The following is a 16,166-nucleotide window of genomic DNA, read 5'->3' as shown; positions in this document are numbered from 1 at the left end:
TTGTGGAACTGAAAGATAAAGGATACAAAGCTCATCTGTAATAAAGAACCGAAGAATTTGGTAAACTGTGTTTTGGCTGCGAAAGGGGAGAACAGGCAGTAAATCAGAACTGTAAAATGACAGGAGAGGGCCGAGGTGGTCAAGCTGTAGTGAATAGGGATGCTTTGGCTTTAGATGAGCTGCTTGAATTACAGCCCTGGCTAGCACCCTTCAGGTTGATGACTTGCATGATATGATGTGGTGGAGTCTCTAGTTCCTAGTGGGCAGGTATCCACATAGTAGTAGCTACTTTGACAATTGCCATCATTTGGTAACTACTAAAGAGAAGCTCAGGATTGGAGGAATTTGGAGACCAAACGGATTTCTTACTTACCCAGGGTAGAAATGCAAGTTTTGTCTGAGATATGTTGGCAAGATGCTCTGGGAAGCTGGGTTGCTGTGGCCTGTGCTGCACCTTTTACTGCTGATTGAAAGGTTTCATTTTCCAGGGCTGTCAGTCTGGCACTTTACATAAGCAAAAGAGTGGCTGTTTGTTTAACAGCTTAAAACTGATGGGGACAAAAAGGAAGTGGAAAACCAGAAAAATCTGTACAAGATGGTTGTATCTGGAAAGAGGAGTGGGTTACTTGGGCTCAATTGGAAAAGGCAAAGGAGTGGAAAACTGAGCTGAACTGGAAAAATATACTGCACTCTGTCATGTAGCATTTTGTGTGCTGTGACTGTTCTGACTACTTCATTTTTCATCGTTTTTAGAAACAAAAAGCATTTTAAAATTTGAAACCTATCTGTGTCAATTCTCATAGTAGCTCCTGCTCTACAAATGGAAGGTTTTAGCCAATTTTGTTCCTGAGGTCATGACAAAACCTAAGTGTAGAATATTCAGATGACCTCAAATAGTTCTAAAGTAATAAAAATCAAAAAAGGAAGACTAGCTGTCTCTTTTTGTTTGATTTTGTTTTTTTTTTCCCCCTCCTGTCTGAAAGGAACTCTGTTGCTGTGTCATAAAATTAGTTGCATATTTCAACTCTTTTATTTGGAACCTGGTAAGAATTTTTCCCAGGCAGATGTAGCAGATGATTCACAAAGCAGCAAGTAAATCTTATTCTTGCTGCAGTTCCCTGGATTGTATCTGGCCTTCCAACAGACAGAGGACTCCAGTCTCAACGCAACCGTTCCCTGCCTTTCGCAAATTACTACATTAAAAACTGCATGATCGCATAACGTTTCAGATTCACAGGACAGCTGTGTCTTGTCACTTACACATTTATTATTTCTTTTCAGGCATTGGAAAAGTACCCCAACTCACCAATGACTGCAAAACAAATACTGGAAGTCATTCAGAAAGAAGGGTTAAAAGAAACAAGGTCAGTGTTTATATGTTCTGTATTTTTGCCATCTCTTTGAAAACCATCTAGGAAGGGTAGATAATCTTTACAAAACATAAAGTGCTGGTTAATGTGTGAATTGATTTCCAGTACCGATGTGGGAAATATAGCTGATGGGTTTTGTTTGTTTGTTCAAGGCTTTTAAAATGGTTAGTGACTGACTTAGCTTTGTACCTTCCAAAAGGAGTCTGGGGGCCAGCTCCAGTCCAATGGCCTTTCTTTAGAAAGACAGTGTCATCTGCTCAGACAGCCCACTGCTACATCTCATTTTTGCTTAAGGGCCGAAGCTTGACAACTGGGTTGCCTCTACTACCATGTGCATGGAGAAAGTGTGAGATGGAACTAGACGCACTCCTTCTCTCACTTGGGTTTGTGGTCTGATACTTAAATCATGTTATGACATGGTAGTGTTGCCTGTGGTAACAGGGGTTGTGCCAATAAAGAATCGGGAATGGAAGGAGAGGGTGGTTTAAACACTGGGAGCTGGTCTGTATGGCTGCGGAGGTTGGATACTGAGTCGCTTAATAACAGCATACTCTGGTTATAGATTTCAATGTTAAGCTGTTAGGGGTTATCCTGAGCCTGTAGAAATCAGTGGTTGTCTTCCATTGACATGTAGTTGAGATAGGCATGAAGCTTCTTATTCCTCAAAGGTGACTGACTACTTGGTAGGTCTTCTAGTGACCTGCAGATGGAAACTTGGCCAGAAAATAAGCTAAGGAAAAACTGGTTGATTGGTCGGGGTCCCCTACAAGATGCAGTTTTGTCTTCTCCAAATGTTAGTGTGTCGTGGTTTGAGCCCAGAGGGCACTGAGCACCACACAGCCGCTTGCTTACTCCTTCTCCCTCTAGGATGGGGAGGAGAAAATAAAGAAAAAGGCTTGGGGATCGAGACAAGGACAGAGAGGGATGACTCACCAGTTATGGTCATAGACAAAAGGCAGACTCAAGTGGGGAAGAGAAGGAACATCAATTTAATTTTGAACACCACCAACACTTAATTCACCAATCAGAGTAGGACAGTGAGAAATACACCACATCTTAAAAAGACCTTCCTCCACCCCTCCTTTCTTCCCAGACTCAGCTTTTCTCCTGATTTCTATACCTCCTCCTCCCAGCAATGCAGGGTGATGGAGGATGGGGGTTGTGGTCAGTTCATCACCCGTTGTTTCTGCTGCTCCTTCCTCTTCAGATGGAGGACTCCTCACACTCTTCCCCTCCTCCAGTGTGGGGTCTCTCTCATGGGAGACAGTCCTCCACAAACTTCTCTGACATGAGTCCTTCCCACAGGGCTGCAGCTCTTCCCAAACTGCTCTAGCGTGGTCCCTCCCACAGACTGCAGCTCTTCACGAACTGCTCCACCGTGGGTCCCTTCCACGGGCTGCAGTCTTCCCAGCAACAGACTGCTCCAGAGCGGGCTTCCCTCAGAGTCTCAGCCTTCTTCAGATGCAGCCACCTGCTCTGGTGTGGTGACCTCCATGGGCTGCAGGGAGACAGCCTGCCCTCTCACCACAGGCTGCAGGGGAGTCTCTGTTCCAGCACACCTCCTCCCCGCCTCCTTTCTTCAACTGACCTCAGTGTTTACATAGATACTTCCCTCACAACCCCTCCTCCTCTCAGGGTCCCCTTCTTAAATACATTATCACAGAGGTGCAGCCACCATCTCTAATTGTCTTGGCCTTGGCCAGAGGCAGGTCCAGCTTGGAGCTGGGGGACCCTCTGTAGCCCCCTCTGTAGCACCCTCCCCTTCTACCAAAATGCCGCCACACACAAACCCAACACATAGTAAAAATTTTCTATTCTAATAAATTGTTTTAGTACTTGCTGCTGTGTCAAAGCAAAGGGAGATACCTGCTTTTATTTTAATTATGTTCTTTTAGTATGGAACCTAACATTTAGGATGGAGAACTTCAAAGCCCATGTAGAGGAGTAGTAATGCATTGTGTCCGTTAACTTCTGAATGTATTCTGGTGAACCAGAAGTAACTATGGGGCATATTTTACTGAATTCACTGTTCCTAAGAAACAGAACACTGTGATCATTTGCACTGCATAACCATGCACTGCTTTGCTGGTAACCTCATAACATGCTTGTAACAGCTGTACTTTGGTAAAATTGCAAAAGATGGTATGCAAGAAGAAGTTGAATTTGCCACCTTTTACAGATATAAAATGCTTTACTTACTGTCAAGAAATTGCTTCAAGTATATTTGGCAGTGATGCCAAAGAAACAAGGAAATGAAAACTTTTGAAAATGAATGTCCAAACGTGTGTGTTATGCTGCAAGGATTTGCATAGAACAACAGCAAAAAAGCAAGAAACCCCACCTTTGAAAATCTGTTTTTATTAAGATACTGTTTCTCACAGCAGTGATTAGATTGCTTGCTGCTTCTTACACCTTTGAGGCAATTGCATGGGAGAGGCTCCCATGCCTCACAATAACATTTCTTTGTAATTTTAAAAACTCTTTTTCCTGTGAACAGTTCATGAATAAAATTTTGTGTGCAAAACCTTTGAGAGGGAGTGAAGGCAGCTTTTTTATGATTTAACATTAGAAAATGTGGAAGCCCTTTTTAATTGCTGCAGAATGAATAATAAGAGAAGGATTCCTTTAAAGAGGTTCAAAGCTAGATCTTTCATTTCTTCAGTTACTAAGAAACTGAGAATTGCAGGGAAATAGGAAGGAAATTCAGATTCATTCTAATTTTTATTCATGGTATAGTATGTGCCGGTATAAGTGAATCTGTAGTCGACTGCAGGATGCCATATGTGGTCATGAGTATCTAGATAACTGAGAAGGATAAAATTCAATGTTCTTTTACACCTTAATTGAAACATTGCACTGCACTAGAGGCTAGGTATTCCTAAATTGATTAGCCTAAAAATTCTAAACTCTGCAGTTGTAAAATCAAAAATGTTGATTCTGTATTTATTTATTTTTTTAAAGCATTTGGATTCTTATGTAAAAGTTGTGCTTCTGCTGTATTTTAATATTGATTAGGCACAAACCTGCGAACTTATCTGAGTGCCTAACTCTTAATAGGAGCCGTTAAGGTATTTGACTTCATGCACATATTTGTTGATTGGGTCTCAGTGTGTAAGTATTGTTTTGTTTTCACGGTTCTTGAATTTAGAGTCTCCCATTTACTTGATCCAGCTCTGCAATTTCTGTCAGTACCGTTCTGCCAGTATGGTACCTTTACCCTTACTAAAGATAATCTTTCCTGGTCTCTGCTGCAGCCAGCTAGGATGAGCAAGAGATGTAAATTTATGATATGCAGTCACCGGATCATAAGCAGTAGAATGACACTAGCATATTTTATTCTATATTGATTTGTATATTCTTCAAGTCTGAGCTTGTACCAGCAATATGTTACTACTTTAATACACTTTACTTATTCCTTTATATTGCTTATCATTGTTGGCAGAACCTTGGCAATCCTAAATAAAGTTCTTCAAAAATTTTCCTCTACTGTTCCATTTATAGATGAACAAGATTAATTGGCTTAGTCATTTTTCAAATATATTGCAGCATTAATTAACCTAAAGCTTTTTGCTGTGGTAGTAAATCTGAATGAATAACATATGATTTTCAGCAATCTCATTGTCATTATGTGTAATCTTTAAAAAGACACTGTCAGACTATTGAGCCTCTTCTTTTCTTTGTTTGCAGTAAAGACATCAAGTTGCACATTTATTTTTTTATTACTTAAATAATTAAATACAATAGAAGGAAAATTCCGAAGTTACAAAGCAGATATATGTTAGAAATTAAAATAATAACTTACTGACATGTCCTGTGAGAGGTTACACACCTACCCGGTTTCCTATATCTTGGGGGATGTACAGCTCAATTTTATTTTTAAATATCTTTCCTGTTATGATAGTTGGTTGTAAAATGATCAGCAGGCAGTTTTTCTGCTACCTATAAGGAGTAAAAACTTTCAGGGAAAACCTTTTTGGGATGTAGAAAATATATAGTTTTCTTCCAGGGGTGAGGAAGGAGGAGGGAGAAGTACTTATTTTACATTCATGCCTGCTCTGATAGTGAACAGTGTCAGGCCAACAGTCCTGGATACTAAAATCTCTTTAGAAAGGAGACAACAGCTCACTCCAGTGCACAGTGCTCTGGATTTTCCTTCCTAGCATCCACTGTCCCATTCTTTTGAAAAAAATTCTCTGTCCTATTGTAAATTTCTAGACTTGCAACCTGCTGGTTATGCATCCTAGCATGAGATTTTGCTGATTTTGCTAGTGTGACATAGGCTACTAGTCAGAATATGATCCACTCTAGCTTCAGTGCTCCTTTTCCACTGTGCTGCTGCCTTGCTAGTTACTCTCCATCTTATATTTCTGCTGTTACTTATTTCTGTTAAGGTCTAGAATTCCTCTTGCTGAATTGTATTCAGGTCTTCTGCAGACCGTTTCTCAAATTTATTAAGATTGCTTTAACATGTAGTGTTGTCTTGCAGCATGCATGTAGCCCTTCCAAGTTTAGTGTCATCTGCTTATTAGAACTTGTTTCCTTTTGCAGCATTATATTTCTCTTTTCTTATAAAAGTCCAAAGACTCATTAAGTTGGGCTATATGGTACCTACTGCTGCTTTTCTAACTACAGGGTCTGCTACTATGTCATAAAGAATATTGTGATAGATTTGAAGTAACTTGTTCTTGACAGGTCATGTATTACTCAACTTCTTATCTGCTACATACTTCCAAATAATTTTTATTCCATATTTTGGGGGAATTGAAATTCAGTTGCTGCATATCTACTTCCTTGCCCCTGCGTTTTTTTTGTTTTTTTTAAAGCTAGTCACTAGACGTTTTCCAGTCTTTTGGAATCACTACTGTCCTCTACAAATTCTCAAAATTTACTATTGATAATTCTGAGACTAGTCCAGTCAACTCTAAATACCTTATGGTGAGTTTCAACAGATTTAACTGATTTGAGAACATCTAATTTATTTAATTATCATCTAATAATTTTCCCGTGTTTGTTTCTGGTGTTAGTTTTAGTAGCTGTCTAATCATAGACACCTTTCTAATTAGGTGTCAACAAAGAAAAGGCACTAGCACTCCTGTGCTTTTGGTGTAAGTGCTTAGTGCCACCCCTTCAGGGAAGAGCAAGCCAGTTTCCTATCTGTTGGTGTGCTTACAGAAATGTCTTTGTTCATGGTGCATGGGTGAGTTTGCCAAAGTTTAATTTCCTGAAGCCCAATTTCTTCTTTTTGTGTTCTCCCTTATTTTCCTAAAAATGAAGAATCATTCCCGTCATGAACTCTCAATGTTTTCAGCTGCTTCTTCCCCACTGGTTCAAGCCAGATCTAGTACTGCCTTCCTTCCTAACTGCTTTTTACATCTTCTGTTCAAGCATTTTTGTTCCTAACAGGCCCAGGAATTTGCCAAATGCTTCTCTTTCTCTGTGTCTATCTTTTCCCCAGAGGTGCCTGTGTGGTCATAATGGGGATATTTAAATAGGTCGTGTTTTAAAAGTTTTTGCTGATTCTCACAGAAAAAAAGCTTCTCTCTCTAATTCTCCTGGTTTCTTGCTATATTAAACTCTGACCCTCATACCATCCTTGGTTTTGCCCTCTTTTGTCATTACCCAGAAATTGCCTGTAGGACCACCAGGAATAACATACCTATGCCCTTCTGTTTGGGGCACTGCACCTTCATGAAGGATAGGACCAATTGAAGACTGCTTAAAATTATCAGGGAGATAAAAATAAGACAGAAGTTGGTATGAATTAGGTGTTCTGATTAAGGAAGAGAAGATTGAGTTTAGACATTGTAAGTCTTCCAATACATAAAAGATAGGAAAAAAGTAAGGGAATAAGTTACCCTACATGTCTGATATGGACAGAAAGAAATAAGGCCTTTAAATTGTAGCAAGAAAAGATTCCAATTAGTTACTACGAAGATTTTTTTTTTTCTAACAGGTATAAGTGATTTTTGTCATGAACTGTGTGGGAGATGTGAGAGATCCCTAGATCTCTCTAAAAAAAAAATTTAGATACATGTCTGTCAGGAATTACGTAGATTTGGTCGATCCTGCCTTGAACTAGGGGAATGAACTAGCATATCACTTGATCCATATTTTTCTATGATTTTTTTTTAGATTAGTTTGCAGTACTTGGGCCATACATATTGTTTGAGTCCTAGGGGAGAATATCCAGCCAAATTCTTATAAATGTTTGATGCTAATAATCCTAGATTATGTTTTGGCTTTTTGTAGTTCCCTTTCTCCTTTGCTTGGTGAGGCTGGGAAATTGACTTGCCTGGTTAAGATTAAAGTCAAAGATCCTCAGTAGAAGTTAAAAGCCAATAAACTTTCAAACTGGGACAAGCAGTGTTTAATTTTTTGGAGTGCAACTTTAGCCCACAGCTATGCTAGCTATTTACTTTCCTCCATTAGACTCAGGACTGTGAACCCTGGAATGGCATAATTTCATTTTTCCTGTTCAGCTAGAGTAACTGACCTGTGTATTGTCAAGTAACTTTGATTATTCTGTTCAAATAATTCACAGAAGAGGTTAAAAAAAAATCCCTTCATCTCATTCTGTTTTTCATTTATCCAGTAGGAATCTTAAGCTTCTTTCTCTTGATGTTTCTTCGTTGATCTTCATTTCAACTATGAGAATCACGGCATCAGTCCTAACTCCACCTCCTTTTTTTCTGCATATTTTGTCTTTTGCTATGCAAGATTAAGCTATCTATTGATTTATTGTTGTGACAGTAGTCTTTCAGAAGACTAGGAGGAGATGCTTGCCACTGGCACTAGCAGTAGTGCTGTTTCTTCTGCACTCCACAGTGTTGATAATATCTATCATGAATGATATCATAACATATTAAGTCTTGTGAGCCTAGGAAAGCAGCAAAGTATGACCCTAATAAATCTCAAGACACTTTTACTAGATTTACACTCTGTGTGCAGAAATACTAAACTAGTGGGTTAGCTAGAGTGAAACCCACTTTGAACTGCTGAGTGGAGTCATCAATGGCATAAAACACATGATCTGTGCAGAATCTGTCTTTAGCTCTGAAGTGAGATGGTACTCCTGAAAATATTACCGTCACTTCTGAATCCTTTGATCTTTTTGACAGTGTCTCTTTAAGCCTTTGCATACTTCATCCTTAGAGCTATTGACTTAAAAATAAAACCTGTTCTGAATGCTACTGTTTCTGTAAATAGGCTAAATGAGCTGGCAACTGTCTTCTGTTGTTTATCATTTTCAGGTTCTTTTTTTATTGTGTATGCATGTAGACAGAGAAATTTTTACTTCCTTTCTCTGTAATTCCAAGATGTCATTGTGATTCATAATTACTAAGTCATTGTTTTTATCTTCCACTTAGGGGGAGAAAAAAAAAGGCAAATGCCCTCCAATAACCAAAAGCTCTTAAAAATTTCACTGAAAGAACCACATTTTTTGTCTTAGGGCTCTGACTGTTAATGGAAAAGCACAGACACTTAAGAGGCTTCTGTGGTTGCATATGTCTGATAGAATTTATTTGGGAGCCTCTTCAGCTGAAGGAGTGCAATGTTTTGTCTTCAAGGTAGTTATTCCCTGTAATGGACTGAAAGGAAGCCTTGATGGGAAGAGAGAGAGAAAGCTATTCACATTCTTTTGTCTGGCATTATTAGGTTGATTTCTGTGTTTCTACAGATGTGGCTTTTGGCTGTAGAGCAGTGAAAGAAACAAACTTTCGGCACAACCTGTCTTTCTGCATGAATTCACATCAGACACCTCTTTGAAACACTGTTCTTCCCAGTGTAACAACAAACTGCCTAATTTGGTAGGCAGTTGTGATAGCAGCAATTAATCAGCTGAAAATCTCAGGCTTGTTCCTTCTTGCCTAGGCATTCCCAGCATTGTTATGCCACAGTGCCTTCTAACCTGGTAAAAACTGATGGTTTTCCTACGTTACTGCATTCCGGCACTGGAACTGTAACTTCTATATCACACCCATGTCACATCTGTGATAACTATTTCAGTTTTTGATAGTGCTGTAGCCCTAAAACAACTATGGTATTAACTAGAGCCTAAGAGCAAGGTTGTTAATTCTTGATTACATGTTGCTGCATTGTGATTACCCTACCGTTAGTTTAAACCTAGCATGCTTATGTCTGTACAATGGTAATCCTGTCTTTGTATTGATTTGGAAAACTGGTTTTGGGTGCTAATGAAACAGATGTAAAATAACAAAACCTCAAGTGTTTTCCCTCAGCTAACTGCAAAGACAACAGAATTTTTATTTATTAGTGCTTCTTCCATTGTGTATACCTATAAAAGATATATTTCAATATAAGGCATTTAACTACCTTGAATGTATTTTTCTTTTTCCCTGAATCACCATTATCTTCATTTTTGCTCCATGTTTCAGTTTTTAGAAATTATCTAGGGTTTTTTTGGGGTTTTGTTTTGTTTTGATGCTGCTCCTCTTCCTTTCACAGGACAATGGAGTCCCTGTCTAGGGACTTCAAGAAACAGTCCAGTAAAATCAGTCTGCACGTCAGCATTCTTTATAAAACTACCTATTTGTTTGGTTTTGGTTGTTTGGTGGTTGGTTTTTGGTTTTTTTTTTTTTGCATGATGCATGTAGTAACAGGTGCCCCAGCTGTTTACAGGCAGGCTAAAAATCATTCTTGTGTCACAGATGCAAATTCCTGTGTTAGTTTTATTAAGGTGTGGATTTAATTTTGGACATGTTAGAGATGATAAATGGAACAATGTAAATAGTAAGAATCTTTTGAGTATGATACAGAATACTTTGGAGGATATTGTTCTTACTGTTAAGAATATTAATTGAGCATATGTAAAAAGAGAGTGGAGACAGAAGCAAAGTAGTATTTTTCCAAGCTAAATGAAGAGCTAAGACTATAGCCTGGTCCTCTGCTCCTCCACTCCTCATATCCTGTCCATTAAATTGGTGTTGCTAGTGCAGTAGCTCTACTAGTTTCCTTCTACATGCAGTCCCTTGTCCCAAGAGATTCTGCTACATGAATCTTCCCTCTTTCTCAAACTGGGTCACCAATCCCATGGTCTCCAATTACCCTAATCTGCTGTCATCCTATTTCCCTTCCCATATATGAGGACTCAAACTCCATTCATTTGGCCATTTTATATGCCTGAAGTTTTCTTAAGTAATACATTATGAACATCCCAGATTTCAGTATTTATTTCATATTGTGGCTCAGGACCAACCAAGCTTTTTTCTTTAGTTTGGTTCCAGATCCAGTTATGAGGAAATAAAAACACAATCCCATCATTTTATCATGTCTGGGACCTTCAACAGATGATTTACAACAGTTTAGAAAAGTTCGTATGGCTTCCCGTTTTGTACTTTGCCCCTGATTTGTCATCATGTTGAAGTCTGTTCCTGTATGCTCAGGTGAACTGAGATTTCAGAACAGTTGATTCTTTTTTAAAAGATTATTATATTACTGTTACTTTTCCATATACATTTTTGCTCATATAGTGTTCAGTACTTCAGTTTTCCATTTGGTACAATAGTTCTCTGTGTCTCAGTGCTAAAACATATATTTTAACCACCTTTCCACCTTTCATGGAAGTAATAGGAAATAGTGATGCTTGATTTTTTTTTTTTATTTTTTAAAAGATCTGCCATAAAGTTGTTTGCTTTAAATCTATTAGCAGCTCTGCAAAATGTGTCTGCAAAGATTAGGAAAACAGGAATCCAGTCTGTGTGACACACTTGCTTCCTTGGTACTATTAAAATATTTTTATTTTACTTGTGCAGTTGCTTAGGTTTCTTCTATGCCTGCCCGAGCCTAGCCTGTATTTTCTCAAAAAACATAAGATATTGTAGTGTATAAAGCTTTTTTATTTGTTTGATGCTTTACTGGTAAGGGAGAGTGGCCCATATGATCATTAGGTATTCAAGTTATAATAATTCAGTGGAAATAGGAAAATTTTAAAAGTTAATTTGTTTAGCTGTAATAGGAAAAATTATGATTGTTTAATTTTGTGATGTGATAAATATGTTTCAACTTCTAAAGGTCTGTATCATTGAATGCATGCCCAAGTTCCCTTTATCACAGACAAATTTGCTGAAATTAAGACCCCCATAATATGTTAATGCCGTATTAAAGATATTCCTTTTTTAATGCAAGAGGAAATCCAAAAACTTAAATGTAACAAATGATGGATAGCAGTGCAGATGCTGATGATCTTATGAAATTACTAGTTATTTTCTGCAGTAATGACACCACTTCCTATTAAAGGACATTTTATTTTAAAGTAGGAGATGGACATCAGCTGTGACTAAATAGTGTGAATTTGTCAACAGATTCAGTGTTGGCTTTTTTTGCATAGGGTAATAATTTCTTTATCAATATATTTTGATGTTTAATGTAAGAATTTAAGTTGTGTTTTCTTTTTCTTACGTTCAGTGTAGACTACTATTGAAAGAGACTGAAAAGTAATAGTGTAGTTCAGGCTGATGAGAAGAGAAGCCTCTTGCATTATAAATTGGTGTTAAATTATGCATACTATTATCTTGAAGTGTATATTGTATGGTAACTGTGTTCCCAAATTTCTTCTAGAAAGTGTGACTTCTCTTTTAGCAATATTTAAGTAAGTATGCTACAGATCTTTTTTCTTTAATGTTTCTCTATTTCAAGGAGTAATTTATGTAAAAGTTTGTGTGTCTTTTTCAGAAAGAGAAATTAAATAAGGATATCCAGGAGCTCTAAACACTTTCAAAACAATCAGATACTCACAGAAGTTCTGTTAGGAAAGTTTCACCAGGTCTTTAATCCCAGCAGTGCAAGTTTTTTGGTTTGTTTGTTTGTTTGGGGTGGTTTTTTGTTTGTTTTGGTGGTTGGTTTTTTTGTGTGTGTGTATAGTATGTTTCTTACAGTGTAGTGCTTTAAGCCTGATTTCGTTTTTTAAATTATGAAAAAGACACCTTCCACAGTCTACAGAATGTTTTCCAGTTCTTTTATCCACAGTCTGCCTGCAGTTCTATAAACTGAACCATGACTGTGTGGAAGGTAGGTAGATATATATGTTCTTCGATTTTACTGCCTTTATCGGCTTGCTTTGCTAGCATCTTTTTAAGAGGAGCAAGGACATGAAAGAGCTTTAGTAATAGATGTCCATTGTTGTCCAGAGCCAAAACTTTCAAAAACATCTTTGGGAAACTGAGATTAGAAAGAATGTGTTCTCTTTATGTCATTGTTCTGAAATGGTGATCTGTCACATATTGACATTAAAGTACATGGGTAATAAACTAGTATTTTAAAATAAAAGTCAGAAATCAGAGTTGCAAGGGAGTTTAATATCAGTGTATGCTAGTGAGGGGCAAAATGGGAGAACTATTGCTGAGTAGTCAGCAACCTTGTTCAGCTCTCCTGTGCTTAGAAAAGGCAAGAATAATCTACTATATTTCCTTTAGGAAGTGTTTGAGCAAATGCAATTCAACGCATAAGCCTGTCAGGAGCAGCCATATATATCAAACTTTCAAACACAGAATGATATGGAGACTTTAGCTAGAAGGAGTCACCTTTTGAATGAACACTCTGGTAAAATATTCTTAGGAAAAGAGTTTAATCTGTTGAGGACTTAAAACCTGCAGTGAAAATTGAAGTCTGGCTGGGAACTTGAAGACATGCCTAGTTTAATGGATTTATGAGCTTTTGTTGCAACATCCAAGTAACTTAAGAAGCTGCTTTTTCTTGCAGGTGTAAAATGAATTATTCTAGGTTTCAACTTGCTAGTTACTGATTGAGATTTATTTGTTGGGGTTGGATTTTTTTGGCACTTCTGTTTTATTCTCTGTAGTTCTCTTTTGCATTGAAAAGTTAGTATTTGAATCTATTATTTATTACAGCTTTGAATTTCATTTATCCCACAGCTGACTTTTGTCTTTATTTCTAAGCACTCTGTCTTAAGGGACATACATAACATCCCACAAAATGGTATAATCTTTTTTATGCTATTTCTAGTATTCCATAGCAACTGGCAAAAAAAAAAAAAAAGCCTAAACTGAACACTATAACACAGGCAATTCATTACAGATTTTCCGCTTAGTATTCAGTAAATTGTCCTTATTTTCATCATTAGCATATTTTTCACAGAGCAGAAGCATAGCCATTTCTGGCAGACTGAGTTAAATGTCTTTTACTTGAAAGTGTAAGAAGAAAACATTGTCAGGCTTTCTATGAAAGCATCATTTTCTAGTAATAATTTATTTTCTGCAACAGTTTGCTGTGGATGTCTTTATGTTTGTATAAAGATATGGGTATATGTTTCAGTCTACCTGTAATTAAACCATTTCTTAACTGAATGGGAAAAAATAGAGAAAGAATTATTTTATCTTTTTTTCTTCTTCATATTGCATGAGCTGAAAAATTTACTAGTTCTCTTATAGTTATGCACTGGCATATTTCCATTAAAATTTTGGAGTATGTTTTCATAGAATCAAGACCAAAAAAGCCTCAGAATTTCACTGTCTGAGGACTATGAAAAAGATTAAGTATAACTGTTCAGAAAATTTGTTTCATATGTGAATTTCTTTTCTAAGGCTAGCTGATAGGAATTCCATTTTATTTATTTGGAGTCTCATAGGTAGTCATCTTAATTACTGTGAAATTAAACCACGTGCATGCTCTTCATTTCAAAACAGAATTTAAAAAATGACTAAATATCTTTTGCCTGCTTATGTACTATCATGTGAAGGAAAAATATGTTTTATGCAAGATCTGATTTTCTTTCAGCGGTATAGAAAGCTCCCATCTCCTCCTTGTAATCCCAATAAACTCTGCATTTGTCAGTGAGGCTGTTTTATGATAGCTGTACACTAGAACCAATAATTGTGTGGCTGGCAAATATTTACACTATCAAATGAGAACTGAGAAAGCATACATATAAAATTAAAGTATATATAAAAGAACTTAAATACTCTATGTATGAAACTGTTTATGTGCTTGAGTGTGTAAATACACCTACAGACACAAATTCACCTTTGTACACATACACATGCACTTATATGCATACAAAGTTATAAATCACAAAATTATACTCAAATACATCCTTTGCTCAGTTATTCTAATAGCAAAGACTATGGGAAAGAGCTCCCAAAATTCCGAAGAACTGTTTTGCTGTTTACTCTCAATAGCTAAAAGACAGAACAAATTGATTTTTTTTCCCCTCATTTCTTCTTGTTTTCATTTTATTTGTAATATGAGAAAAGGAAAATGGGATCTAGTACCTCTTTTGCTGGAAGGTAGTACTTATTAAAGAAAAAACAAGCAAAAATAGCTGAGTCACCCTAATTAGGGTCTTATAGCATCCATAGCCTCTTATATGTTTCAGTAGGATTGCTTAAGATATGTTTATCTGCTACTTTTTTCCTAAACAAGCTTCACTTGCATGCTTTTATATTTAATTTACAAATAAAATAAAACAAGCACAGGATCTAGACAATTATTATTCTGTCTTGCAAATGACCGCCATTACTTGTTATTCTTCCTTTCTTTTTCTTATGTTACCAATACAGCTGGAGTTTTTCTTTTACAGGCTGCTAAATACTTTAGGTAGCCATTATTGCATATGGAATCCTTGTGTCAAAAATAACACGTCCCCTATAGTCATCACAAAGGAAAAAAACTATGACCTATGAAGGACAGCAAGGAGTTTTTTGAGAAGAAATCTTTAAGAATATATGGCAAGCAGGAAGCTGTTGTTTTGGTTTGGGTTTGGTTTTTTTTTAAAGACTCCTTGTTTTCAGTCAGGGAATCTTTTCTTGGACAGTGAAAATTAGGCAGTTGCAAACTGTATGTATACTCTTAACTGTTGGTCCCCTTCATCCAAAACCAACACCACTAAACAAATCCAACCATTAACGCTTCTCTGTTTGTAGTAATAGCTTAAGGATACTAATGTAAGCAATTGTATCAAAATACCATTCAGTCAGATGATGTACTGGACTGTATAACTAAAGTAGTAGTGATACAAGATTATTTGTGCCCAGGTTTACAATCCAGGAATTCATGACATGATTGGTACTGTCAATTGATTTAATATTATACTTACCATTTAATTATTTTTAAAAAACATTTAGTCACAGTGATTGGGCTGACTAACAGAAGACAATTTCTGGTTAAGACTGAATTTTGTTTGTGATGCCACATTATGTTATGTTTCTTTGGCTCTTTCCTTTTATGTGTGTGTGTCTCAGCCCCTACATTCAAAGTGACTTTATTCATGACATCAGCAGAATCAAGCTTCCTTTCAGATGGAATGATGTGCCTATCAAGAATATCCAGTCTAAAACTTTTACTTTAGTTATCAGTGCTTTGTTTTTACAAATTATTTGACAGTTACTATTGTTATAATTTTAAAACATTGTCTGTGACATTTTGAAATTAGATTGACTTTTAGCTATTAAAAGTTAAATAGAAACTTAAGTCAGTTCCAGACTTAATGAGCTGTTGTAAGTCAAAAAATAATAAGGAGATCTACTAATAGTATGAATTGCAACAGCTGGATTAAGTTAAAACACAAAAATACAAGTATCTGTTCAATCCTTTGAGGGAAGGAAAGAAACTTTTGCTATGCTGTTTTGCCAAGTCAAACTCCCTTATGTACAGCAAGTATAACTTAAAACATTTCACATCCACCCAAATATTTTAATTTAACCCAATACAATAAATCACATGTTGCTATATTTTTAAAGGTACAGGATGTACTGTGACTGCCTGTTCTGTGTTTAATTTCAGGCCTTTCCTACAGGTAAGAGCTCTTAACAGAAATATTTT

At 36.7% G+C, this 16,166-nt stretch overlaps 1 protein-coding gene across 1 annotated transcript in view; it reads left to right on the top strand.

Moving 5' to 3' along the window:
* Nucleotides 1-16,166, top strand: part of ASXL3 (ASXL transcriptional regulator 3) — a 139,597-nt gene that overhangs the window by 23,017 nt on the left and 100,414 nt on the right. Inside the window, exons 2-3 of the mRNA XM_074820037.1 lie at nt 1,282-1,364; nt 1,712-1,714. Of these exons, the coding sequence (XP_074676138.1) occupies nt 1,282-1,364; nt 1,712-1,714 (86 nt within the window). The remainder of the gene's footprint in view (nt 1-1,281; nt 1,365-1,711; nt 1,715-16,166) is intronic.

Source organism: Strix aluco, chromosome 1 (assembly GCF_031877795.1).
Source record: "Strix aluco isolate bStrAlu1 chromosome 1, bStrAlu1.hap1, whole genome shotgun sequence".
NCBI lineage: Eukaryota > Metazoa > Chordata > Aves > Strigiformes > Strigidae > Strix > Strix aluco.
This window is presented reverse-complemented; position numbering and strand designations above follow the sequence as displayed.